Source organism: Simochromis diagramma, unplaced genomic scaffold, assembly GCF_900408965.1.
Source record: "Simochromis diagramma unplaced genomic scaffold, fSimDia1.1 OVJJ01000642.1, whole genome shotgun sequence".
Classification (NCBI taxonomy): Eukaryota; Metazoa; Chordata; class Actinopteri; order Cichliformes; family Cichlidae; genus Simochromis; species Simochromis diagramma.
In genome coordinates, this window is record NW_024387518.1 from 459,649 (window position 1) to 487,057 (window position 27,409).

The 27,409-nt window shown below is 42.8% G+C and overlaps 2 protein-coding genes and 1 pseudogene across 2 annotated transcripts; all 3 read left to right on the top strand.

The window, feature by feature from the left end:
- The first annotated feature begins 343 nt into the window (after nucleotides 1–343).
- Nucleotides 344–15,063, top strand: LOC120725881 (annotated as a pseudogene).
- Nucleotides 15,064–18,519: 3,456 nt separating this feature from the next.
- Nucleotides 18,520–20,703, top strand: LOC120725847. Its single transcript, XM_040018893.1, has 7 exons — nucleotides 18,520–18,667; nucleotides 18,944–19,022; nucleotides 19,221–19,338; nucleotides 19,430–19,498; nucleotides 19,650–20,024; nucleotides 20,151–20,252; nucleotides 20,614–20,703. The coding sequence occupies exons 1-7, from the start codon at nucleotides 18,624–18,626 to the stop codon at nucleotides 20,622–20,624; spliced, it is 798 nt and encodes a 265-aa protein (XP_039874827.1). The 5' UTR covers nucleotides 18,520–18,623; the 3' UTR covers nucleotides 20,625–20,703.
- A 375-nt stretch (nucleotides 20,704–21,078) lies between these two features.
- On the top strand, nucleotides 21,079–24,298 carry LOC120725849. The gene is made up of 8 exons (XM_040018896.1): nucleotides 21,079–21,160; nucleotides 21,556–21,912; nucleotides 22,008–22,125; nucleotides 22,200–22,291; nucleotides 22,393–22,507; nucleotides 23,182–23,349; nucleotides 23,475–23,630; nucleotides 23,864–24,298. Exons 2-8 carry the CDS (start codon nucleotides 21,646–21,648, stop codon nucleotides 24,076–24,078), a joined length of 1,131 nt encoding a protein of 376 aa, XP_039874830.1. The 5' UTR covers nucleotides 21,079–21,160; nucleotides 21,556–21,645; the 3' UTR covers nucleotides 24,079–24,298.
- Nucleotides 24,299–27,409: the final 3,111 nt, after the last annotated feature.

Sequence of the window (27,409 nt, forward strand, 5' to 3'; positions counted from 1 at the left end):
ACAGTCTTGCGTTGCGGAGAGTCTCAATGTTTGGCTAGGTTTTTTTCCTTCGTAGTAAAGAGGCTAAGAGAAAAGTTGGCCCGATCACCCAAGCCTCGCTATATATTCCGCAGAGCGCGGGCGGAATTAACGCACCAATCGCAGAGAGCCTTGCGGCAGCGCGCAATTCAATGCACTTTCTCCATGAGCAGCACACTCCGAGGCGGGCGATGCGCCCACGGGGAGCCCGTCACCAATCACGAGCGGAGCGCACCGCGTCACAGCCAGTCACACACTTAAGAGCAGCGAGTCTCCTCTGTTCGCTACATTTCGCGACTTATTACAGGGAAAGAATGTGAGAAAGATGGCACGAACAAAGCAGAACTGCGCGCAAGTCTAACTGCGGTAAAGCCCCAAGGAAGCAGCTGGCCACCAAGGCCGCCCGTAAGAGCGCCCCGGCCACGGGGCGTCAAGAAGCCTCACCAGTATAGGCCTGGTACCGTGGACTCTGCGAGAGATTCCGCCGTTACCAGAAATCCACAGAAGCTGCTGAGCCGCAAGCTGCCTGCCAGCGCCTGGTGCGCGAGATCGATCAGGAACTTCAAGACCGACCTGCGCTTCCAGAGCTCTGCTGTCATGGCTCTGCAGGAGTCCAGCGGGCTTACGTGGTCGGACTTTTCGAGGACACCAACCGGTGCGCCATCCCCCAAAAGGGTCACCATCATGCCAAAGACATCCAGCTGGCTCGCCCGCACCCGCGGAGAGAGAGCTTAAGCTGCACGCTCTCCCTACCAACAACGGGCTCTTTTAAGAGCCCACTTCACTCACTCACACCAAGAGCTCGCTCCTTTATTGTTGTTCTTAGTAATTGTTTTTAAAAGGAATCTTATGCTCACACTTCAATCTCATGCTGTTTTCTTCCGAAAAATACAGTGGCATCAACATAGAATTCACGGACTTCAGTTACGAAATTTATATGTAATAAAGATTTTTCAAAGAAACCTGTTAGTCACTGAACTCAAGTTCACTCATAAAATGTGGTCCTTCATAAACGTTACAGGCTATGCTAGGCTTTAGCCCACATCAGTCCTGAAATTGTATGTGAACCATGAATAACGTGTTTTGGAAACTAACTGCACAACAGGCAGCACTAGTAGTTATCTCGCAGTCTCCCACAGTAGCATTTCCAAATTTGATTGAAACTGTCGAGAAAACGGCAGCCTCGAGCAGGCCAGATATTAGTTTACAGAGGCTGTAAAAGTATGTGTCTAACGTTAAATGTTGGTGACACAATAATTTTCATCCTAATGGTACGTGACATATTCAAGGTTCATTTTGAAGACAAAATATCATGAGGTTAGTCATGATTTTGGCAAATATTCCACCTTGGAGTGCACTTTGCACAAATTTTTTAATAATGGTGTAGTGGTGGAGTAATGGTGATACAAGATCACAGGTGAAATTGGATGATGACTTGGTGGTTCATGATCTGTATTTGAAGGCACAGTGTGACTGCATGTATGTGAGGCTCACATGTTAGTCATCAGGGTGACAGAGGCAGCTCTGCCGATGTTGTAGCTCGGACAGAGGTGAGAAGGGCAGGTCACAGGTGACTGACTGATGAGTTGGTGCTATAGATTACTAGTATTTATTATCATGACAATTGTTGGCTGCTGTGTAAATGTTTCATTAGTGTAATTTGACAAAGAATCTGAATGACATGTCTCACTTTTTATATGGCACGAATCCAGGTGTTATTTTATCAGGTGCAATATGTCCTAGTGCAGTCAGAGGGGAAGAGCCAAGGCCAAAGGTGGAGGCACATCAAGCACACAAAATTTTTAATGCTGAGGATAAACGCATGTACTGAGGCTGAAAGAAGCTCAGTGCCTCACAAGACTAAAAAGATGGCTAAGGTCAACAATGACTCAAATGGATTAAACAATCCTGATGTATGCCAAGTCCACCAGGAGAGACTGGACGTAGAGATGTAAAACAAATATCCAGCAGTTTATCTCAGTTAACAAAAGGAGCAGGCGGGTGTTTAGGCTCCTTCACAGGCACATTGAGTTGTTGTGTGGGACACCAGTAGTCCATGTCTTTTGCGTGTAACAGTAGTTCATGTTGAGAATAAAACAGCCAGCTCCTGATTTGATCGGGGCAATATTGTGCCTAAATGTTGCATCGTTTGGCCCGAGAGATCGTTTTGTGGTAATCGTAGCTAAGTGTTTTATGGACAAAAACAACCAGGTTATTCAGTGTTTCCCTTAGTGGCTAATGGTGTTAGAGAGGTTGGTGCACTATAAACTGAACTAAGGTTGTTAGTCCTTAAAGTCTATTCTTGTATGTCATGACTGTATTTGAAGCTATTTTTATTTTATATGATACCTGATTTGATGGAATATGGCTGAAGTAAACGAAAGCCTAAAATACTCGTCGTCAATTTGTTTAATAGTAGATTAAAATTATATATCACATATAAAACTATGAACTGAATTTTAAAGATTTAAAGCAATGAAGAAGTAGAATATTGGCAAGTAGATATTCTCCTTTTTTTTTCTCAGAAGCGACAAAAAGGAAAAAGGAACAGGGCAGGGGTCAAAGTGGTTGAATCATCCGTCCCCCCAATGCCAAAACACAAATCTACGCCCTTGCTAGTGTTTGTAACCAATGACTATGATGTAACTGTACAAAGTGTGTCAGTCTTGTCAGCCCACTAGCCCAGACAGCGACCAAACGGCTAGCCCCCAGATGGCGAACAGAGAACGGGGTGTGTGAAGACCCACGCCTCACTCCTCCGCTCACTTATTGTACTGCTAATGCAAATTAGTGCAAATCGAGTAATGCAAACCACTATTTATTTAGTTGGTGTAGAGGTTTCCGTAGTTCCACCGATTCTGCGTCAGAAATTATTTAGTGCGTTTGAAGTCTAATATGGATAATTCGGCGGAATGTTGTCCGATGTGTTTCTGTTTTGTTTTTATGCAGCAGCCCGGACCAAAAATAAAAAATGTGAACAAACATGTCGGAACCTAGTTTCTGACTGAAGATGAGTGACGGGGAAAAAGGAGATCGCATAACACGAATGATGCAACAAACCTCTGCACAAATGTACTTTACATCGTGTCTTTCTTTCCGCAGAACCAACGCGGTATCAAATACAAAAACAAAACTTTGATCTCTCTCCCAAAGGTTTTAACCGATATCTGCGGTAGAATCCACTTCCTGCTTCGCCAGAGCTCAGAACGGCACGTCAAGTTGGCCATGGCTCCAAACGCGGGGAAGAAACCAAAAAGAACAAAAATACGCGGGTTATGGATGAGATAGAATGACGCAAAGGACAACCGCTTCCTCGTTGTCTCTATTGTCAAGTCAAGTCATTCTTAACAAAGTTAAAATGTCGTTCAAAGTGTGGAACAAGGGATATATATAAAAACAAGATAAGATGAAAACATTGTAGAAAAATTGTAAGACATCCATATGTGTACATGCAAATATGCACTGTTATCTTTTTGCAAGTAAAGCAAAGCCGTCTCATGAAAACAGGTCGTGTTGTTTCCTTAAAATGTGTATATTTGTGGACAAAGTGTGCAAAATGCCCAACACACACAATCAAACCAACCCGTTCTCACTCCCGACGCGGAAATAAAGACGATTTTGTCACGTCCCTTAACTTCTCGCTGACGGCCCTAAGGTACCCTTCCACGTTTTTTATGTGAAGCATGTGGGTTGTCAATTCCTTACAATATGACCCGCTCTGCGGCGATCAGAGACGCTCGAGCAGAGGCTCCAGCCATCATTTACTCCCAATAATACCCCGTCACGGCGAAACATGACGCCGTGAAGCACAATCTAACTGGAGAACGACCGGGACCCTCTCCGCGAACGGGGTTTTTCTCCCTAATGTAAATGCGTTCTTTAATAGACATCGTTTAACATTTCTCAACAAAAACACGTGAAAGTATCACTGATATTCAACAATAAAATCGCTTCATGTTATGGCCATCACACAGTGGTTTCCAAACTGATTCACGATCTGAAAGTGCGAGATTTAACACAAATCCTTTGTTAGGTTTATATTTCATTTCACACGTAAAACACATTTATGAATATTCATTCACCACTCCTGTTAGTTTTTGGATGCGCTCGCTCCAGCCATGGCGCCAACCTGTGTAAAGAAAGGCTGAGGGGAGAACGGAGAGACCCATTTATAAGAATAAGAAAATGAGGCGGACTGATGGGAATCTAATGCAGGTATGGAAAAAATACATATACTTAAGTAATACCTGATGTGTTTTTAAAGTTTGGTTTTTTTCATAAAAGCTTCAAACAAACAGAGGTGACTGATCTCAGAACGGTGTAATGTTATTAAAAATGGCTAACAGCTAACGCGTCAGCAGCCTTGCTAGGTAACGACTAAACGTGGCTACTGCAGCATTAGCCATTTAATCCAACGATGATGGGATTAAATCTATACAAACATTAAAGGACTTGTGTGTGTTGCAAAATACCCAGCAATGGTGCGAAAGCAAGTTTTTTTTGTGCTAAGAGTTTCGCTAGCTCTTTACAAAACTGATGATGCTAACGTAATTGCTAACGCGAAACCGGAGCGCCAAGACTGAAAATCATTTGAATTGCGTTAGTTTATGTGTTTATGTCACTGAGTTGCTGCAAAAATCCTTTCCTCTTTAGCTTGAAAATGAGTGATTCAGAATCCCGAGCTGGGAGGAAAAGCTCAGGCTGCTGGACGAACTCCTTCAAGAATGCAGGTAACAGTTTTTAGTGGAAACAGTTTGTTAAAGAGGGAACACGCTTGTCTAATATTTGTACGGAGTAACGTGGATGTTATTTGAATTTTTTGTTAAAGTTTAGGTCAAATTAAGTTGGTTGTAAGCTTAAAGATGTTGGAAATCTTTGCTTAATCATAGACTGTATGAGTTTAGGTGTTCCCCTTTTTCCCTTGTTAATTGCGTAGAATGATGCACAGAGTGAACCTCAGCCAAGACCAGTGCGCTGGGAAAAAACGTGACAGACAGGGGAGCTTTTATTCCTCAAAGACCATCAACCAGTCGAATACTAGTTGCATGCCACGTGGTCAGTGTTCACACAACCATTGATTTTATCTCACAAACTGGTTTCACCAAAGAATTTCAGTAAGTAAATTTCTTCATCCCCACCCCCCCAGTGTCCAGAGAGCAGCATCAATGTCCACGTGAAGAACCTAGTTAATGTTTGTGTGCCTGTGTCAACCCAACAAAAGGTACATTTACCTTCTTGTATATATTATGATTTCTGTTTACTTTTATATGGGTTGTTATAGGTTGAGTTATGGCAGGGCTTTTGTGGAGTCCTAAGAAACATACTGCTGGGTGTTTTCAGAGGTTCTTCCTTTCTTTATTTTTTTTTTCTGTTAGGTGTGGAACTGAGGTGCTTCGTCAGGAGCTCCTTCAGTTGTTGGAGGATGGAAGAGAGAAACGCAGCCAGGACTTGTGAGACGTCATCTGAGTCCTGCTACCACAGGGCGATCAGAAATATGGTGTCCTCGCAAAAGTGAAAGAGGCCAGGCCTTTGTCTTTAAAAGATGTTAGCTAACTCTGGATCCACAGGTCAACACACCGGGTGTGTCAGTGTGGCAAACAAGTAGTTGTGTGAGGTGTCTGGACTGCCGTGCCTCTTCCATTCCTTTGTGCGGACTGGGATATTGCAGTTCACACACGCTTTGTCCTGCACAACAGAGAGGAAGTACAGGGAGGGTTTTTTGCAGCCTTATCGAAGTTTTCACAACCAAATAGGTACGGTTTTAAGTCTTATGCATTTCTTGTATGTATGAGTATGAGTGGGTGCTGTTAATTGTATTTTATTGTGTAATCAGTTAATTTCTAATTCTTTTATATAATGTGTGTGTTGAATGTCAGTTCGGGCGAACCTAATAACCGAACGCGCTTTTAACTCTTATTAGAATGAGATTTTAACCACTACGGTGCAAAGTTTTTAGATACTGCATTGATAAAGTACAAGAGATACAATCAGTGCTTTGTCAGTGTTTACTCAGCAGTCAAGGACATCAATATTTGCATAGTATTTTTACTGACATGTAGTGCACATATGTTCTGGGCAAAAACATTTTTGAATATTAAAATATGAACATTGTAACAAACAATTGACAAATTAGCCAGTTCCAATGTAAAACTTTATCTGCCTGTTAAAAAAAGAAGATAATCTTCTCACAAACTGGTGTTTGATTTTGAAACAGGAAAAAAGTGGAGAAACAACTGAAATGACTAACATTTGAATAAAACCTGAAAGCAAGTAAATACTTTCTATGCTGCCTTATGGTAAACTTTGGTAATATTGATGTATAAAGAATAACACTGGCTGATGATGAAATACAGTCAGCTGGCATGGTGACACTGCCAGTATTAACCTGCAGGGCTGGACTGGGACAGAAAATTGGGCATTTCGACTACAGACCGGCCACCAGGTATTAAAGCCATAAAGCTTTTGAATGAAAACAAACGCTGTTGTGACAGTGATGTACAGTCTTGTTGGTATATGTATGATTTCTATACATTTTACGTCAGATAAAAACTTTGTCCTGGGTTCTTCTGTAAACTCCTGGCTGAGTCATAGCTGCGCTCTTGGAGTAATTTTGGTAGGCTGGCAACTCTTGGGAAGTTCCAGCACTGTTCCAGGTTTTCTACTTAAGTGGATGATGGCTGTCATTGAGCCTTAGAAACCCTTTCAGTCACTAACCTTGTTTCTCAGTTGATTCTTTAGATTATGACATGATGTGCTACGGTTTTGAGAAATTTATACTGCTTCAGTTTGTCAAATAGATTCTGTTTCACTAGCTGGGCCCACGTCCTCATTCTAGGTTTGACAGCATTTTAGTAGGTAAAGGTGAATGCTTGGACATGAATTGAGCTGCGGTTTGGGGAAGGCCTCGAAGGGGACTGGCGATGGCTCCTGGGCCTTGCAGATCTCCATGCACTAAATAGAAGTGAAGAAGTTAAAGTATTGAAAACAAGGAGGGAGGGAGGGTGAGGCACGTAAACTAGAATGAACAGCTTGCAGAATTGGGAGAAACTATATAGATCAGCGGTCTATATAGTTATAAATATATATATCACCTTTTTTGCACCCGACAATATTTTCACGGACCAGCCTTTAAGGTGTCGCGGATAAATACAACAAAATAAACTAGTACCAGTACCGAAAAAAAAGATGATTTCATAACACATGTGAAAAGACCCAGGAAAACCGAGTTAACGATAAAAACGATAACAAAATAACGCTGAAAACCGATAAAAACCCTGAAAACCATACATTTCACACCTGAGCCTCAACTCTCGCAGCCCAGTACCAAACGACCGGTCCGAGGCCCAGGGGTTGGGGACCACTGATATAGATGACAACCGGAAGGAGGGTGTTTGGAGGCGTGGTCTCGCTCCTGAAATTCCGATACATAATCTCAAATTAATGGATTTCTGAATCAGCAGATCTGGCAGTGATGAGGCCTGGGTGTGGCATTGAAACTGAATCTTTTTCTTAATAAATTAAATATAATTTAAAAACTGCACTTTTTCTTACTACAGTTATTTCTTAAAGTGTAATTTTTAATGATATGAAACATCTAAATGTGACCAATATGCAAAAACTAAGAACTGAGTAAGGGGCAAATACTGTTTCACAGAACTCTATTACACCATATCATTTTTCAGATGCTACTTGTTATTAAAGAGAGGGGGCTTTCTCATCCAACCTTTCCAAAAAAGCAATGCAAGTTCCATCTTTTTTTGATCTCTAATTCTGCTAACATCAGAATCAGAAAGGGTTTTATTGCCAAATGTTGAGCAGGTTTACAACATTAGGAAATTGCTGCGGTGCTTCAGTGCAAACATACTGTTATAAATTACGTTTAAATAGACATGAAAATAAAAATAAGAATAAGAATTAAAAGTGCTAAGTAGATAGATATATACATAATATATACAGAGTGCAGGTGGTGATCAGTGCCAAACATGGAATGATGCAGTGAACACAGCGTAGGGTCATGTGTTAGTGGTGGGAACAGTCATACGTTATTGTTCATGTGTCCAACATCAGAGGGGAAGAAACTGTTCTTGTGGCGAGAGGTTCTGGTGCGAATGGACCGGAGCCTCCTGCCTGAGGGAGCAGGTCAAACAGACTGTGTCCCAGGGTGAGAAGGGTCAGCTGAGATCCGAGCTGCACTCCACAGGTGTCCTGGAGGTGTACAGGTCCTGCAGAGATGGGAGTCTGCAGCCAATCACCTTCTCAGCAGAGCGCACAACACGCTGCAGTCTCTGTTTGTCCCCTGATAGTGGCTCCAGCGTACCACACAGTGATGGAGGAGGTGAGGATGGACTCGATGATTGCACTGTAGAATTGCGTCATCGTCCGTGTTGGCAGGTTGAATTTCTTCAGCTGCCTCAGGAAGTACATCCTCTGCTGGGCTTTCTTAATGACGGAGGTGATGGTGGGCTCCCACTTCAGGTCCTGGGTGATGGTGGTACCCAGGAAGCGGAATGAGTCCACAGAGGTGATGGGGGTGTCAGACAGGATGATGGGGGGGAGTGGAGCTGTGTGCTTCCTGAAGTCCACAATAATCTCCACTGTCTTCTGGGCATTCAGCACCAGGTTGTTGTGGCTGCACCAGGACACCAGACGTTCAACCTCCCTCCTGTAGCAGACTCATCCCCGTCCGAGATGAGTCCAATAACGGTGGTGTCATCTGCAAACTTGATTAGCTTGACAGACTGGTGGGTGGAGGTGCAGCAGTTGGTGTATAGGGAGAAGAGCAGAGGAGAAGAACACAGCCCTGAGGGGGGCCGGTGCTGATGGTCCGGGAGTCCGAGACATTCTTTCCTAGCCTCACATGCTGCTTCCTGGGGCCAGCTCGTTTGCACAGTGTCTGAGGGTGGCAGGAGACACACCGTCTGGGCCGGGAGCTTTCCGAGCATTCAGACTCTTAAACTGCTTCCTCACACCTGCTTCATGAATATGAAGAGTTGTGGTGGGAGGAGGTGGTGTGAAATCCTCTTTTGTGTGGGGTGAGGAGGGGGGTGTTGTAGGTGAAGTGTTTGAAGGTGGTGATGGCTCTATGGAGGGGGGAGAGGTGGGGGAATGAGTGTCCAAAGTGTCTCTATTGTTGGGGCCGTTGAGGTGTGAAGGCTGCCTGATGGTTCATCAAAACGGCAGTAAAAGTCGTTGAGGGTGTTGGCCAAGAGCAAGTCATCAGTGGAGTGGGGGGGTTTTAGGCTTGTAGTTGGTGATATTCCTAAACCTTTCCACACAGAGGGCGAGTCATTCTCTGAGATCTGCTGCTGCATCTTCTCAGAGTGCTGGTGTTTAGCAATGTCCACTTCTTTAGTGAACCTGTACTTGGCCTCTCTGTAGCAGTCCCTGTCTCCGCTTCTGAACGCCTTTCTCTTTTCCAGCCACAGCTTTTTGAGTTTAGGGAGTAAACCAGGGTTTGTCATTGTTATAACTCACCCTGGTGCGTGATGGCACAATGCTGTCCTCACAGAAGTGGATATAGGAGGTGACAGTGTCCGTAAACTCGTCCAAGCTGTTAGAAGCAGCCTTCATTGTGTCCCAGTCTGTAGACTCCAAACCCACCACACAGTTTTTGCGAACTATAGGCCTACTTCCAAGCTCCCTTTACTTTCCAAGGTTTTAGCGAAAATTGTTTTTAGTCAACTGAAAGATTTTCTAGATGATAATGGCATCCAAATTTATTTGCCCTAAAGCAGAAGGGTGGCATCTCCATAAAACCTCTCACAACATGCCTAGATGACATTAAAGCTTGGTTGGCTCGAAACTTTTTAAATTTTTAATGAAAAGAAAACAGAGTTGTTGGTGTTTGGACCCAGTGGTCCCTGCGAGTCCTCCTCTGTAGATACGTGGGGGTCAGTCAGTCATTGCTCTCAAGTCTGCAGCTGGTTCAAAACGCTTCTTCATGACTCCTAACAGGAACTTTTAAAATAGAGCATATAACCCTGTTCCAGCCTCACTGCAACTGGCTGCCTGTGTCTTTTAGAGTTAATTTTAAAATTCTTATGTTCACAGTCTTGCCCCGCCTTACCTCTCTGAGCTTCTTCATCTCCACACACCCCGTCGGTCTCCAGGTCACTGATCAGCTGCCCCTGGAGGTACTGAGATCCAGGAGGAAGCTCAGAGGGGAGCGGGCCTTCTTTATCGTGGCTCCAAAATTATGGAATAATTTGCCCTTGCACGTTAGAGAGGCCCCTTCACTGTCCAATTTTAAATTGCGTCTTAAAAACCCACTTTTATTCTTTGGCCTTTAACCTCAGTGAGACTTAATTTCCCCTTGAAATTAAATTGCCGTGCTTTCCGGACTACAAAGCGCACCTGAATAATTAGCCGCACAAGCTAAAATCAGGGGAAAATCCTGTTTTGTACCTACATCAGCCGCACCTGACTAAAAGCCGCAGGTGCTTTAATGTTTGCTTACCATATGTAAGAGAATATGCACAAAGGGGATTGTCAGGAAAGAGATGGCTGTTTGGGAACACATCCCTGTATTAATATTTTGAAAAAGAAGTTACCAGGTACATATTTGCACAACTTTTTATGTACAAGGACCAGTAAGTACAAGAAACGAAACATGTACTGTGCTTTATAAACGAGTAACAATGTAGTAGTACATAACAATACCTACAGCACACCAGAAAAAAAACGATTCGGCCTACCTTTTAGGCTCAGGTGCAGTAACATGGCTTTACAAGAAGAAAAAGTCAGTCATTCCCCACCATCGTTTCTCTTCTTCCTGCGCACTAAAACCACCAAAGTCCTCTTCTCCAGTGTCTGGCTTTCAAAACCAAAAAAATTCTCGTTGTCAGTGTTGGAGTCGAACACCCTCTGAAGGGCCGGGGTGGTGTCCTCATCTCCATCAAGCAGCAGTCCAGCCCTTTGAAATCTGTTGGTGAGCGTGGATGTTTTTCCCACTTCTCCACTTCTGTCAGATGTACAGTCCTTTCGTTTCATAAATTTGTGACACCAGAATGGCCCACCTCTGAAATTTTTTATCTTTATTTTGTTGGCTTGTAGTCGGATCTGCACACCTGAAACACCACTCACCCGTTTGCTCTTTACAATCATACCTTCATAGTACAAGACATCACAACACTTCTTGTTTTACTATGAAACACTATCAGAAAAGAAATAAACCTTTAAAGTTATCACCCACAATTTAAAAACATTATATTAAAAAAACAACAAACATGACTGAAAGTATTACATTTATAGTTTGCAGGTATTATCTCTGTATGAAATATTGAGTCTATTTTTATTTTTTGAAAGCCTACACTGGCTGTTTTTATTGGAAGTACACGTATAGGTTAATGATACCTAGCCAATATAATCCACTCAAATGCTCTAACAACACCTAACCTGACTAAATCTAGGCCAAGTGAGCTGATATTAGGTGATTTCAAGGACACATTTTACTCCAAGCTAACCCATACAGCTATTATTTTAGCATGTATTGATTTCATTACTGATTTCATAACCAATTTGATTTGTGTACATTTGAACTAATGGAGCTCTGTAGAGTATGGATGCTGGGAATTCCTTTCTTTTTTTTCAAAATATAGCCTTGAGGTTTACTTCTTGACCTCAACCGATTCTTTGGATATCCCAACTGGAGGAGAGGCCGGGGCTGCCCTGTATCCCCCTCCTCAGTAGTTTTCCTCTAATTCTATTGTTTATTCTGGCTGAGGCAGCTTTTACTCAATTTTACGACAGGCAAACCCCCACTGTCAATACATTCTTCGATCCATACAGAGTTACACACCAAAGTTTATAGCTAAGCCACTAATCTGCCACGTCAGAGGTCAGGGTTCAGCAACTTAATGTAATTCTTGAGAGCTTTAAGGTCGCATGAAATGCTCTGAGAACACAATGGGGTGAATAGCCGCATTGAGACCAGGAGGCCCAGGTTTCGAATCCTGCTCAAACCCACTACTGTCCTTAAACAGGGGTTAACTAAGCGTAGATGTAAGTGACTTTGCAAAATGTCCCAAATTGAGCATGCAGTGCTGCTGAACATGTTGCTAACAGTTTCCACATTTTCCTCCCTCTTTACCTGGGTAGTTTCTGCAGCACCAAAGAGTCCACCTGTCCCTCTCCTCACGTTGTTATGATTTCCTATTGTGTTTGACAAGGTTTTGTGATCTTGCCAACATGTGGTCATGTACCACGTGTTGTCTGTTTCCATGAGTGTAGAAACTGCTTTAATTATCAAGCGAGGTGACCATGATGAGTGTCTACATTGGAAGTTTTAAGCTAAATTGGTGACATCCTATTTATTCTAAATTAGTAAGATGAGCAATGAGGTTGAAAACAAGGCACAAGCCTTAACCACTCAGGAGAGACAGAGCTTTTTGCTTTAGTTTTATTTTGACTTTATATTAGACAGTCTATTCTTGTCTGTGAATAAAACAAACACACTGCTTAAGCACTCAGATAGTATATTTTGAAGGTGGATTTCAGTCCCTGACTATGTAAGACGACATGATGAACGTAGATTTCAAAATAAATCACAATGCATAAGCTACATTTCACAGTACACAAAATGTTACAGACACAGTAACAGCAAGAAGAATCTTTGCTTAGAGGGAAGTGTTTGGCTCTTAAAAGAGCCTTGTTTTTGGTGAAGCAGAGCGCTTTGCGTTTACTTGGCCTTCGCTGGCTTCTCGGTCTTCTTGGGCAGCAGCACAGCCTGGATGTTGGGCAGCACACCACCCTGAGCAATGGTGACTCCCCCAATAGGGGGGGAGAGTCTCCTCAGTGGGCCTTTTGCTTGAAAACAGCAGGTAGTAGCTGGACCACTTAAGGCAGAAGTACAACCACTCGGGGTAAAAGGTGCTCAACTTGGTAACAGCGGGAGGATGAAATAGCCCATGTAACTGGCTACATCTCATTGTTTTTGTTTGACTTTAGAGAATCAGAGGAGCGCCTGAGGAGTAGGTTTCAGTGTCGTGGTGATACGCTGAGTAGGCCGTAGTAGTGCTGGAGGAATATGTTCGCCCGCTGTAATTTCTCATCTTTCTCGCCAGCTCGTCTAATGGCGTCTGCTCCGACACTTTCACCTCTGGAAAATCACTGCTCATGAAGTCCATCCCTCCTGCTGTTATGATGCTGCCCGGTCGACAGGTAGCCCTTGTTCCTTTTGCCCTTCCGCGTGCTGATGCGGATGACCCCGTACACCAGCTTGCACTCGGCCTCTTGCTCCTCCAGGTTGTAGTCCTGAGCGATGCTGTAGATGAGCTCGCTGATCTCGTTGGTCTTGCGGGAGAAGGAGGAATCAGAGGTGCACTTGGCCAGCTGGTCAATCTGATGCAGGGCGGTAAAGCTCCAGCAGCTTCTTGGTGATCAGAGAGTCAATGTCTTTGTCGCTCTGCTCATCCAAGTCGTAGTCCTCGTAGGATATAAGGCTGGTGTTGCTGACCGGCCGCTGGTTATCCCCTTTACCTGATGCGCGACCCCGTTGGGGTCAGCAACTGGGTACTTTACCTTCTGACCTGCTATGTGCACATCTGGGTAACGGAAACTGTCATTCAGGGGCAACCTGGGGGTCTTGGGCTGCTTATTATTGGGCTCCAAAGACATGCCAGGGGTTTTCACAGCTATGCCGTTAGGAGGTCGAGGGTCACCCAGCGTTTTGGGGGTATGGTCTGTGGAGCTCTCGTTAACGGGGAGGCAGGGCTCCCGGGTGCCATAAAATCCACAGGTGAGAACAGAACAGATAAGAGCCTTACAGCTACTCCAGCCCATGGAGGCACAGGACTGCCTGCTGCTCGGCACGCTGTCTGCCGACCCCGGAATAAATCCTATTGTCTCTGAACCCCTTCCTGTGCCGTTTCGAGGGTGGCTTCTTCCTCGACCATACTTGCCCTCTGAATAGCGGGAGTGGTCACGTATTTGCTCCCCATGAGGATCCTTGTAGGAGTCTTGGCTGGTTGTGCTGTCCCTGGATATAGTCCAGTTGGGTCGATGGTTGTCTGCCCTAGAGGAAGAGTTAGGGTACTTGTGGCATGGTGCCCCTGTGCTGTGGCCAGGCATGGCTCAAAAAGCTCCAAACGGAGAAAACAAAACCGCCTACAGATTTTTAGGTTTGTGTACTTCAGCAAAGTTTGCAAACCCAAAACAGAGTCCGGCAGTCCGAGGGGAAAAACACAGCTCAGCTCATCAGCGTCGTTCGTCTTTCAGTGAAAAGAAGTTTACAGTCTTGCGTTGCTGAGAGTCTCAATGTTTGGCTAGGTTCTTTTCTTCGTAGTAAAGAGGCTAAGAGAAAATGTGGCCCGATCAGCTCAAAGCCTCGCTTATATTTCCGCAGAGCGCGGGCGGATTCGTCACGCACCAATCGCAGAGAGCCTTGCGGCAGCGCGCAAATTCAATGCACTTTTCTCCAATGAGCAGCACACACCGAGGCGGGGCGATGCTCCACGTGGAGCCCGTCACCAATCACGAGCCGGAGCGGCACCGCGTCACAGCCAGTCACACACTTTAAGAGCAGCGAGTCTCCTCTGTTCGCTACATTTTCTGCTCTTATTACAGGGAAAGAATAGTGAGGAAGAATGGCACGAACCAAGCAGACTGCTCGCAAGTCTACTGGCGGTAAAGCCCCCAGGAAGCAGCTGGCCACCAAGGCCGCCCGTAAGAGCGCCCCGGCCACCGGGGGCGTCAAGAAGCCTCACCGTTATAGGCCTGGTACCGTGGCTCTGCGAGAGATCCGCCGTTACCAGAAATCCACAGAGCTGCTGATCCGCAAGCTGCCCTTCCAGCGCCTGGTGCGCGAGATCGCTCAGGACTTCAAGACCGACCTGCGCTTCCAGAGCTCTGCTGTCATGGCTCTGCAGGAGTCCAGCGAGGCTTACCTGGTCGGACTTTTCGAGGACACCAACCTGTGCGCCATCCACGCCAAAAGGGTCACCATCATGCCCAAAGACATCCAGCTGGCTCGCCGCATCCGCGGAGAGAGAGCTTAAGCTGCACGCTCTCCTACCAACAACGGCTCTTTTAAGAGCCACTTCACTCACTCACACCAAGAGCTCGCTCCTTTATTGTTGTTCTTAGTATTGTTTTTAAAATTGAATCTTATGCTCACACTTCAATCTTCATGCTGTTTCTATTCCTGAAATTACAGTTGGCATCAACATAGAATTCACGGACTTCAGTTACGAAATTTATATGTAATAAAGTATTTTTCAAAGAAACCTGTAAGTCACTTGAACTCAAGTTCACTCATAAAATGTGTCCTTCATAATAACGTTACAGGCTATGCTAGGCTTTGGCCCACATCAGTCTGAAATTGTATGTAACCATGAATAACGTGTTTTGGAAACTAACTGCACAACAGGCAGCACTATTAGTTCTCTCAGTCTCCCACAGTAGCATTTCCAAATTTGATTGAAACTGTCAGAGAAAACGGCAGCCTCGAGCAGGCCAGGATATTAGTTTACAGAGGCTGTTAAAAGTATGTGTCTAACGTTAAAATGTTGGTGACACAATAATTTCATCCTAATGGTGCTGACATATTCATAGGGTTAATTTTTGAGACAAAATATCATGAGGTAGTCATGATTTTGCAAATATTCCACCTTGGAGTGCACTTTGCACAAATTGTTTTAATAATGGTGTAGTGGTGGAGTAATGGTGATACAAGAATCACAGGTGAAGTTGGATGATGACTTGGTGGTTCATGACTGTATTTGAAGCACATGTGTGACTGCATGTATGTGGAATGGCTCACTGTTATTCATCAGGTGACAGAGGCAGCTCTGCCATGTTGTAGCTCGGACAGAGGTGAAGAGGCGAGGTCACAGGTGACTGACTGATGATTTGGTGCTATAGATTAACTAGTATTTATTATCATGACAATTGTTAGGCTGCTGATGTAAATTGTTTCATTAGTGTATATTTGACAAAGAATCTGAATTGACATGTCTCACTTTTTATATGGCACGAATCCATGTGTTATTTTATCAGGTAGCAATATGTCCTAGTGCAGTCAGAGGGGAAGAGCCAGGGCCAAAGGTGAGGCACATCAAGCACACAATAATTTTAATCTGAGGATAAAACGCATGTACTGAGGCTGAAAGAAGCTTCAGTGCTCTCACAAGACTAAAAAGATGGCTAAGGTCAACAATGACTCAAATGAGATTAAACAATCCTGATGTATGCCATGTCCACCAGGAGAGACTGGACAGTATAGATGTAAAACAAATATGCCAGCAGTTTATCTCAGTTAACAAGAGGAGCAGGCATGTGTTTGGCTCCTTCACATGGACATTGAGTTGTTGTGTGGGACACCAGTAGTCCATGTCTTTTGCTGTAACAGTAGTTCATGTTGAGAATAAAACATCCCAGCTCACTGATTTGATCGGGGCAATATTGTGCCTAAAATGTTGCATCGTTTTGCCGAGAGATCTTTTGTGGTAATCGTAGCTAAGTGGTTTTATGGACAAAAACCACCAGGTTATTCAGTGTTCCCTTAGTGCTAATGTGTTAGAGATGTTGGTGCACTATAACTGAACTAATGTTGTTAAGTCTTTAAAGTCATATTCTTTTATTGTCATGACTGTATTTGAAGCTATTTTTATTTTTATATGATACCTGATTGATATGGAATATGGCTGAAGTAAACTAAAGCCTAAAATACTTCGTCAGTCATTTGTTTAATAGTAATTTAACATTATATAATTCACATATAAAACTATGAACTGTAATTTTAAATGATTTAAAAGCATGAAGAATAGCATATGTAGGCAAGTATATTTCTCCTTTTTTTTTCTCAAGAAGCGACAAAAAGGAAAAAAGGAACAGGGCAGGGTTCAGTGGTTGAATCATCCGTCCCCACCAATGCCAAAACCAAATCTACGCCCTTGCTATGTGTTGTAACCAATGACTATGATGTAACTGTACAAAGTGTGTCAGTCTTGTCAGCCCACTAGCCCAGACAGCGACCAAACGCCTAGCCCCAGATGGCGAACAGAGAACGGGGGTGTGTGAAGACCCCACGCCTCACTCCTCCCGCTCACTTATTGTTACTGCTAATGCAAATTAGTGCAAATCGAGTAATGCAAACCACTATTTATTTAGTTGTGTAGATGTTTTCGTATTCCAGCCGATTCTGCTTCAGAAATTATTTAGTGCGTTTGAAGTCTAATATGGAATTAATTCGGCGGAATGTTGTCGATGTGTTTCTGTTTTTATGCAGCAGCCCGAACCAAAACTAAAAAATGTGAACAAACATGTCGGACCTATTTCTGATCTGAAGATGAGTGCGGGGAAAATAAGGAGATCGCATAACACTGAATGATGCAACAAACCTCTGCACAAATGTACTTACTCTCGTGTCTTTCTTTCCGCAGAACCAACGCGGTATCAAATACAAAAACAAAACTTTGATCTCTCTCCCAAAGGTTTTAACCGGATATCTGCGGTAGAATCCACATTCCTGCTTCTCCAGAGCTCAGACTGCACGTCAAGTTGCACATGGCTCCAAACGCGGAAGAAACCAAAAGAACAAAAATACGCGGGTTATGGATGAGAATAGAATGAGGCAAAGGACACCGCTTCCTCGTTTCTCTATTGTCAAGTCAAGTCATCTTTATAGCACAGTTAAAAGTGTCGTTCAAAGTGCTGGACAGAGGGATAATATAATAAAAACAAGATAAGATGAAAACATTGTAGAAAAATTGTAAGACATCCATATGTGTACATGCAAATATGCACTGTTATCTTTTGCAAGTAAAGCAACCGTCTCATGAAAACATTTCGTCGTTGTTTCCTTAAAAATGTTTATATTTGTGACAAAAGTGTGCAAAATGCCCAACACACACAATCAAACCAACCCGTTCTCACTCCCGACGCGTAAAATAATGACGATTTGTCACGTCCCTTAACTTCTCATGCTGACGCCTAAGGTACCCTTCCACGTTTTTATGTGAAGCTGTGGGTTGTCAATTCATTCCAATATGAACCCGCTCGCGGCGATCAGAGACGCTTCGAGCAGAGGCTCCAGCCATCCATTTACTCCAATAATAACCCCGTCACGGCGAAACATGACGCCGTGAAGCACAATCTAACTGGAGAACCGGGGACCCTCTCCGCGAACGGGTTTTTCTCCCTAATTTAATGCTTTCTTTTAATGACATCGTTAACATTTCTCAACAAAAACACGTGAAAGTATCACTGATAATTCAACAATAAAATCGCTTCATGTTGTGGCCATCACACAGTGTTTTCCAAACTGATTCACGATCTGAAAGTGCGCAGATTTAACGTACATAATCCTTTGTTAGGTTTATTATTTTCATTTCACACGTAAAACACATTTATAGATTCATTCACCACTCCTGTTAGTTTTGGATGCGCTCGGCTCCAGCCAATCAGACGCAACCTGTGTAAGCAAAGGCTGATGGGAGAACGGAGAGACCCATTTATAAGAATAAGAAAATGAGGCGGAACTGATTGATTCTAATGCAGGTATGTAAAAAATACATATATTTAAAGTAATACCTTGATGTGTGTTTCAAAGTTTGTTTTTTCATAAAAGCTTCAAACAAACAGAGGTGACTGATCTCGGAAACGGTGTAATGTATTTAAAAATGGCTACAGCTACCGTCAGCATGCTTGCTAGGTAACGACTACACGTGGCTACTGCAGCATTAGCCATTTAATCCAACGATGATGGATTAAATCTATTACAAACGTTAAAGGACTTGTGTGCTGCAAAATACCCTCACATGGTGCGTAAAGCAGTTTTTGCGCTAAGAGTTCTGCTAGCTCTTTACAAACTGATGATGCTAACGTTAATTGCTAACGTTAACCGGAGCGCCAAGACTGAAAATCATTTGAATTGCGTTAGTTATGTGTTTATGTCACCGAGTTATGTAAAAATCTCTTTCCTCTTTAGCTTGAAAATGAGTGATTCAGAGGATCCCGAGCTGGAGGAAGAGCTTCAGGCTGCTGACGAACTCCTTCAAGATATGCAGGTAACATTTTTAGTGGAAACAGTTGTTAAAGAGGGAACACGCTTGTCTAATATTTTGTACGGAGTAAACGTTATGTTATTTGAATTTTTTTTAAAGTTTATGTCAAATTAAGTTTGTTAACTTAAGATGTTTGATAATCTTTGCTTTAATCATAGACTGTATTTTAGGTGTTCCCTTTTTTCCTTGTTAATTGCGTAGAATGATGCACAGAGTGAACCTCAGCCAAGACCAGTGCGCTGGAAAAAACGTGACAGACAGGGAGCTTTTATTCCTCAAAGACCATCAACCAGTCGAAGTACTAGTTGCATGCCACGTGGTCAGTGTTCACACAACCATTGATTTTATCTCACAACTTGTTTTCACCAAAGAATTTCAGTAAGTAAATATTCTTCATCCCCCCCCCCCAGTGTCCAGAGAGCAGCATCAATGTCCACGTGAAGAACCTAGTTATGTTGCCTGTGTCAACCCAACAAAAGGTACTTTACCTTCTTGTATATATTGTGATTTCTGTTTACTTTTATATTTGTTGTTATAGTTGAGTTATGCAGGGCTTTTGTGCAGTCCTAAGAAACATACTGCTTGGGTGTTTTTCAGAGTTTCTTCCTTTCTTTATTTTTTTTCTGTTAGTGTGTGGAACTGAGGTGCTTCGTCAGGAGCTCCTTCAGTTGTTGGAGGATGGAGAAGAGGACGCAGCCATGACTTGTGAGACGTCATCTGAGTCAGCTGCTACTCACTGGGCGATCAGAAATATGGTGTCCTCGCAAAAGTGGAAAGAGGCCAGGCCTTGTCTTATAGACAATATGTTAGCTACTCTGGATCCACAGTCACACCGTGTGTGTCAGTGTGGCAAACAAGTAGTTGTGAGGTGTCTGGACTGCCTGCCTCTTCCATTCCTTTGTGCTGACTGTGATATTGCAGTTCACACACGCTTTGTCCTGCACAACAGAGAGGCAGTAACAGGAGGGTTTTTGCAGCCTTCATCAGAGTTTCACAAGCCAATAGGTACGGTTTTTAAGTCTTATGCATTTCTTGCTATGTACGAGTATGAGTGGGTGCTGTTATTGTATATTTATTGTGTATCAGTTAATTTCTAATTCTTTTTATATATATTGTGTGTTTTAATGTCAGTTCGGCTGTTGCCTGTGCAAAGGCCAGACCATGTGTGTGACTGCCCAGCAGGTAACGTTGAGGCTTCACCCGGCGCAATTGTGGCTCTTGTAACCATAAATGGTAAGTTGCCCTTTTGTCACACACTACATACACAATAGATGTGTTTGGAGGTTTTATTGCAAATTGTGCATTGCTATCTTGGTTTTAATTACCCTCGGCCCGCAGTATATGTGGGCACCTGTCAAAGGTCATTTGGATTTACCAGACCGCTTTGAAAACAACATGAAAAAAATGAATGCTTTGAGCCATGACTGAATTTATCCTTATCCTTTCTAAAGGCCGTTATAACCTTGCACTGCCAGTGGTGAGCTGCACCAGCTGTGGCCTAATGTGGTCCCCCTCAGTTAAGGACATCCTGGGTAGTGGATATTGGCCTGGCACCTTAAATTTCTGCACCCTGTTTTCAATGGATGTCTTTCAGTCTTTCTATGACATTAAGAAGGCTGCACCAGGGATGTCACTTAAGGCATTTGTCAAAATGCTGGATGAACGAACAGCCCATTTTGGAAGGGTGAGTTTCTAAATTTGCTAAGTTTAAGGAAATTGTGCAAATCAATGTTTATGATGACTGTCCTTGAATATTCTGTTGTATGTCCTCTATGTAAAAGAATGGCCGAATATCAGCTGATGCCTTCAGTAAAAGTTTCTTGGAGTGGAGTGCTGTAAAGTTTGAGGTGGACAGGATGTGCAAGGAGCCATGCTTTAGCTGCCCTGCCTGCACTCCAGACATGCTCGCCGTCTCAGTTGATGGAAACCGCAAGCTTTATCGCTTTCAGTCTAATGCAAGGTACGTTATGCATTGTGTACATAAGTCAAATATGGATTTGTAGAAAAATGTATTTTAATGTTTCTTTTCAAACAACTGTCACTGTGTTCGTTCAGCACTTCAGAGCTTTGAAGGTGTCTTCATTGAAAAAGATGAGGAAGTTGCTGAGTTTGTGAAATACATCCAGAGACACACAAATCATGTAAGATACACATATATATTAGTGCTGTTAGCGTTTCTCTTGTTAAAATGACGTTAATGCCGTAACCATATACGTGTGTGTGTGTGTGTGTGTGTGTGTGTGTGTGTGTAGACATATATGGATGGGTCGATATTTTTTTTTATTTTTCTCTTGGTGTTGTCGTAATACTATTTACTTTACTTTATCTTAATGTGTACTTAATTTTGTCACCATGTTTATTTAAAAAAAACAACATGATTTTTATTTTGTCTTATCAGTGCTGTCCTGGGGAGATATGAGGTCTTGTGTGACTCGAGGCTAATTCAGCTAATTGTTATGCATGTGTTTTAAAAAGTTTGTCCCTGATAGGGCTTAATCATGTCATGTCTTTTATGTTAAAATCTTTGAGTGTGTAGGTCCCGGGGAAAGGGTTGTGCGGATCTTCATCTTGGACTGCAGCAAAGGAGTCGTCCAAAAAGTCCACTGGGAAGTTGGATGAGGAGGGCATGGAAATAGCTGTTTGTCGCCACGGAGTCCTCTTAGCTGCATTGAACATGTTTCGAGGGGAGATCTTTGCTTACCCCCTTTTTCTCCAGAGGAAGTTGGCAGCTAACGTCCCAGGACATATTACGTTCCTTTGCTCCGATGTGGCCTGTAAATATTTCCCCTATTTAACCAAGGTGGCTCAGCAGTGCCCTGAGCTGAGGAACCTCTTGTCAATGCGTCCTTTTCTCTCCGTCATGCATGCAAAGGCTCACACTTGGAAATGCGAGGTATACTGCAGCTTGTAGTTTTGGATTAGTTTGAGACATTTTGTTATAAGGTTGAATGAATTCAGCAGTCATGTATTGTGACCTCCTTTCTATAGATCAAATGGGGAGGTGCGTTTCAGGATGGGGCCGGTTCAACAGTTGGAGAAGAGGTGGAACAAGTAAACAGTTTCCTGTCTAGGGCGGCCATCACAACGAAGTACATGTCTAAAGCAGGTGTGTGTCCGTGTCTGAGATTCCACTCAGTCTCCTGCTCATTCATTCTTATTTGTATACTAACTGAAATGCAGGGCGAACAGACATGCTGACCCTCCTGGCTTTGGGCTGGAACAAAAGGAAAGTGGAACAACTGGGCCGCACTTTGAGCCAGCGATATCTAAAGGTCATTTTTTCAACACCCATTTTAATGTGTGTGGTAATGGGGGGAAAACACCAGTACTCTTTTAATGTCAATATGAATGACATTTATGAATGCATTCTTAGATCATAAGGATCCTTAGAGAACAAGTGGAGAGCCTGAATGCGAGCAGAAATGAGCTGGGTGTGGATGACGATACACTGCAGCAATGGGTGGCCGATGTGCAGAAATGGGCTGAAGGTGCGTCTCAATATAATGCACTCATGTATAACAACAGGACCCACCATGGCCTCATTAAAGAACTTAGAGTTAAGATCTTTCTGACGGTGTCAACAAACAATGAAAAATAAGCCTTGTAAAAGCAAATTTATGGCAGAGTTGTTGCGTTTCATCAAATTGGACAGAACCTGGGTTGAAATGATGTCATACTAGTTGGTTTTATAAACCTGAACACCAACATACTTGTTATCTCATGATTATCATGAGATAGCAGCACATGAAGGCTCCAGATGTCTTATAATGAATGTCATCAAGTCAGTGATTACAGAGTCCACTGTAGTTTGGTGACTGTTACTCATCCTGTATTCTGATTAATATTCCTCTCACTTAGAAACGTGATCAAACTGATGGCAGCCTTGGAGCGTTGCAGGCACGAATAGAGGAGCTTGTCGTCATCATCAGAGTGCGAACACAAAGTCTTTACAGACAAAATGGTACATCCCAGTTTCTTTGAAATGGACCGTTTGATACTTAGTTTGTACAGCTTGTACAGCTACTTTGTAAACAGAATAAAATCAGATCCAGGTTTGTTTAAGCTGGATGTGATTTGTTCTAGCAAACAAATTGATGAGTGTAGATTAAAATGTAAATATATGCATTATGTGAAGGTGTGAATTTTTAATGATTATTTACAGATAGCAACAAGAGGCGACACAGAATTCGCAAGGTCATCTTAGTTGAGAAGAAACGCTTGGCGGCTGCTGTTGACGACTACAACAAGCTCGCTGAACCAACAAAGCAAATCGTATCCAGTGATGCCCTCATGCAGACCGATATTTGGCCCTGGCAGAGCACAAGTGAATGTAAGCTCTTGATTTATAAATATCCTTTTTAAACAAACTCCCAGTATCTGAGCAGTAGTTGAATGTTTTGTTCTTGAATCATAATATGCTACTATGTTTTCCCATCTGATGTTGTTAAACTGTAGCTGCTGCTGACCTCCGGACAAAGAGAAAGGTCTTTGAGAAGGTGATGGCTGTGAGGCGCCTGAGAGAGGAGGAGATGATCCTTTGCAGGGAGATGCGGCATCACTGGACAGTGTTGCGAATGCGTTCTGTGGTGTTGGGGACAATCTCCTCAGACTGTAAGCACTTTATTTATTTATTAATTTTTTGATGAATCGATTGAAAATAAGAGCAGATGCTAAAGTCTTACTGGATCTTTTACCTATATCTAGATTGCTAGCTAACACTGCCTTCTCCCTTTTAAAACAATGTTTAATTACAGCATCCTAATTCCTTGTGTTTATGAGGTGAGGGTTTTTTTTGTTTTGTTTTTTTAATTTTCTCATATTTATTTGTTTTGTTCTTTTTACAGCCTCCTTTGTTGGCATGTCGGAGGATGCACAGAAGGGACTCTGTAGCCTGGTTTTAAAAAAACAAAGTGAACTGAAAGCTGAAATGCTCAAAGTAAAGGACGTGTACAAGAGAATCCTCAGCCACCAACCACTCCTGGAAATGGACTCGGAGGAGGAGGAGGACATTCCAGACGATGCCACTGAGAGTGATTTGAGCACTTCTGATGAAGACTGATTGTGTCATCATCGATGTTATGTTTGGTAAAATAAAAAGTTAATCACATCTCTGTTCAATGTGATTTTTCAACAGACATTTTACATTTTGAGAAGAAAAATGGAATTTCCTTGGTGCAGTTGTTTACCCTGAATCATTATTTCCCATCTAATTTAATGACTAGTGTACATGTTCAGATACGATAACATAATTTAATTTATGGGATGCTTTCTGGGCTGCTCAAATAATCACAAAATTTAAAAGCACCAGGCAGCACACTCACAAGTAAAGTATTTGTTCAGTGTTTTGTTGAAGAAATCAACAAGTACAATTGAGATGTTTGCTGTAGTGGTGTGTTTGTTAAGAAGCATGCCAGCACACTGGTGAACTGACAGTCCCAGAATGCACCCGAGCCAGTGACTCGCCCCAGAGCAAATGAAATTGCTTATCTAGAAAGACAACCGTCATCAAAGAAGAAGTAAAAGAGTAGGAAACAAATGGTAAGGGAAGGTACTGTGGGGTAGGAAAGAAAGGCCAGAGCTGTGCAAAATGACCTCCAGCAGGCCACAAATGTGCACGTCTGCTCAAACGGTCAGAAACGGACTCCATGAGGGTGGTATGAGGGCCCGACGTCCACAGGTGGGGTTGTGCTTACAGCCCAACACCGTGCCGGATGTTTGGCATTTGCCAGAGAACACAAAGATTGGCAACTTTGCCACTGGCGCCCTGTGCTCCTCACAGATGAAAGCAGGTTCACACTGAGCACTTGTGACAGTCTGGAGACGCCGTGGAGAACCTTCTGCTTCCTGCAACATCCTCCAGCATGAGTTTGGCAGTGGGTCAGTTTTGGTGTGGGGTGGCATTTCTTTGGGGAGCTGCACAGCCCTCCATGTGTTCGGCAGAGGTAGCCTGACTGCCATTAGGTACTGAGATGAGATCCTCAGACCCCTTGTGAGACCATATGCTGGTGCGGTTGGCCCCAGGTTCCTCCTAATGCAAGACAATCCTAGACCTCATGTGGCTGGAGTGTGTCAGCAGTTCCTGCAAGACGAAGGCATTGATGCTGTGGACTGGCCCGCCCATTCCCCAGAACTGAATCCAATTGAGGACATCTGGGACATTATGTCTCGCTCCATCCACCAACTGCACCACAAAATGTCCAGGAGTGGGCAGATGCTTTAGTCCTGGAGTCTGGGAGGAGATCCATCAGGAGAGCATCTGCCACTTCATCAGGAGCATGCCCAGGTGTTGTAGGGAGGTCATACAGGCATGTGGAGGCCACACAGACTAGTGAGCCTCATTTTGACATGTTTTGAGGACATTACATAAAACCAGATTAATGATTCTGTATTGCATTGATCAAGGAACCAACCCAATAGGAGCTAAAGGAATCCTCTTGACATTACTTCACTCAGTAAGTTTATACTATGTTTAATGTGCATTTTCTTCATCAGTTTAGAACATAACATGTTAGCGCTCCCTGGTCCTTTTTGGAGACAGATCCTGAGACAGCAGGCAGCTTTGGAGAACTCGTGTCAGCTGTGGTAATTAAGGAATACTTTGATTTAATATTGATTTCATGACAACTATCCTCAGGCACATATTCCTGGATATATATAATGACATAAGTAAACTCCCATTTTAGAATCATTGCCTTCTTTGATCTGACTTATTGCCTCAGACTTTGGCCCTGTGTCCCCAAAAGTATAGAAAATCCATGACACTGAGTAAGAGGCCTTTATCATGTTATAAGTGAGAGAGTTTGGTGTAACAGTGGTTGAACATGCCAAATCAATCCACAACATACTGCCATTCCCCAGCTGTAACCTGCATATGCATCAAACCAAAACCCAGTATCATAGCCACATGATAGACATACAGATGAGGTTAAAAGGGTTGTCTCATTTTGCCAGATAGCTTCATCCCAAAAAAGATAGACATTCTTCAAAAAGAAAAGTTTGTGAATATTTGCTTTTTTGCCAGGCCTAAACCAACCTGTTAAACTTATCAAATTATTGTCATAGATACGAACCTATTGATTGAAACAGAATAATCCATTGAAGCCTCCATCATCATCCAAAATCACTGTTACTGTTCAGATTATTTTATCTCTGTTTTCCTCTAGAATGTTTTGAAAATCAGCATTTGATCAACAGACTTTTTAAAAGTTTATTTTGATCCTATTGTTTACGTGTGTAATTGCATTTTTATTGAAATTATGACAGGAAAACCCTCAATCAAATTGTATCTTTGATATCTAATAATAATATTAACAATAATGTTACATATGTAATATGTACACAATAATATTGTGCAAACAAACAAGAAAAATAGCAAAAAATGTCAATTTTTTTAATACCCTGTATATAAAAACCACATATGACCACAACTCCAAATGTGCAATTGTCACTGCATCTAAACATGACATATTGCAAAAAGGTAGAAACATATAATATACAATATGTTGTGAAGCTGGTACTGGTGCAGTTAACTTTGCTTTCGGCTCCCATACACAGTAGGTGTTACTTACTTTACGTGCAGCGCAGTATTACTTTACCTTGTAATATGTTATAATAAGCAAGTCACTTCTATATTTATGAGGATGTAGACAATAATGTTGGCTGATATGTAAAACTATGAGATGTCAAGTGCAGGGAAGATATTATTGATCGATCAGATTCATGAATGTGTTAGGTACTTAAGCCACAATTAGAGAGTGAAACAGAGACTGACACTGGTTGAAATGTATAGTAAATATTTTATTTTGAACTTTTATGCTGAACTACAAACTGTGAACTGTGCGATCTCTGCGACCTGTGGTGCCTGGTTTGCTGTGTGTAAAACTGCGCAGGTTCCCATGTGTCATCCCACACTTTGCCACTGTCAGGAGAAAAACATAACAAACAACAACGACAACCACACACAAAATAGGAGAATTTAGGTTGTGACATATGACAATTTTTTAGGATGAAATATCTTCTATATTCATGTCATGCTTTATACACCTTCATTGTAATATAAATGAATCAAATCAAGTCAGAGAGTATTAATATATGTAGTAGATGTCAAGCAGGACCACAGCAGCAGCCACGATCCATTGGAACCTGCTGGATGAGAGAGCACAGAAACTCCAGGGAAGAAGTTTAGTTAGTAACATGCATGAACTGCATTACTGAGACATGTATGTTTACAGATGGTGGTGAGGGAGAGGGGGAGAGTTTTCAGTAAAAGGAGACGTGACTGCATCTTCAACCAATACTGAGCCTGCATAACCCTGAAAGAGACAGAGAGAGAGGGGGGGGGACACTAACCCCCAGCAGTCTGGTCCTATTACAGCATAACTAAGGGCTGA

Coding starts and splice junctions, on each gene's coding strand:
- LOC120725849 (XM_040018896.1), top strand. CDS start 21,646: ATGGAAATAGCTGTTTGTCGCCACGGAGTCCTCTTAGCTGCATTGAAC. Junction 22,292..22,392: donor TGAGCCAGCGATATCTAAAG/GTCATTTTTTCA, acceptor ATGCATTCTTAG/ATCATAAGGATCCTTAGAGA. Junction 23,631..23,863: donor GGGGACAATCTCCTCAGACT/GTAAGCACTTTA, acceptor TTCTTTTTACAG/CCTCCTTTGTTGGCATGTCG.
- LOC120725847 (XM_040018893.1), top strand. CDS start 18,624: ATGTATTTAAAAATGGCTACAGCTACCGTCAGCATGCTTGCTAG. Junction 19,339..19,429: donor TACTAGTTGCATGCCACGTG/GTCAGTGTTCAC, acceptor CCCCCCCCCCAG/TGTCCAGAGAGCAGCATCAA. Junction 20,025..20,150: donor AGAGTTTCACAAGCCAATAG/GTACGGTTTTTA, acceptor TTTTAATGTCAG/TTCGGCTGTTGCCTGTGCAA.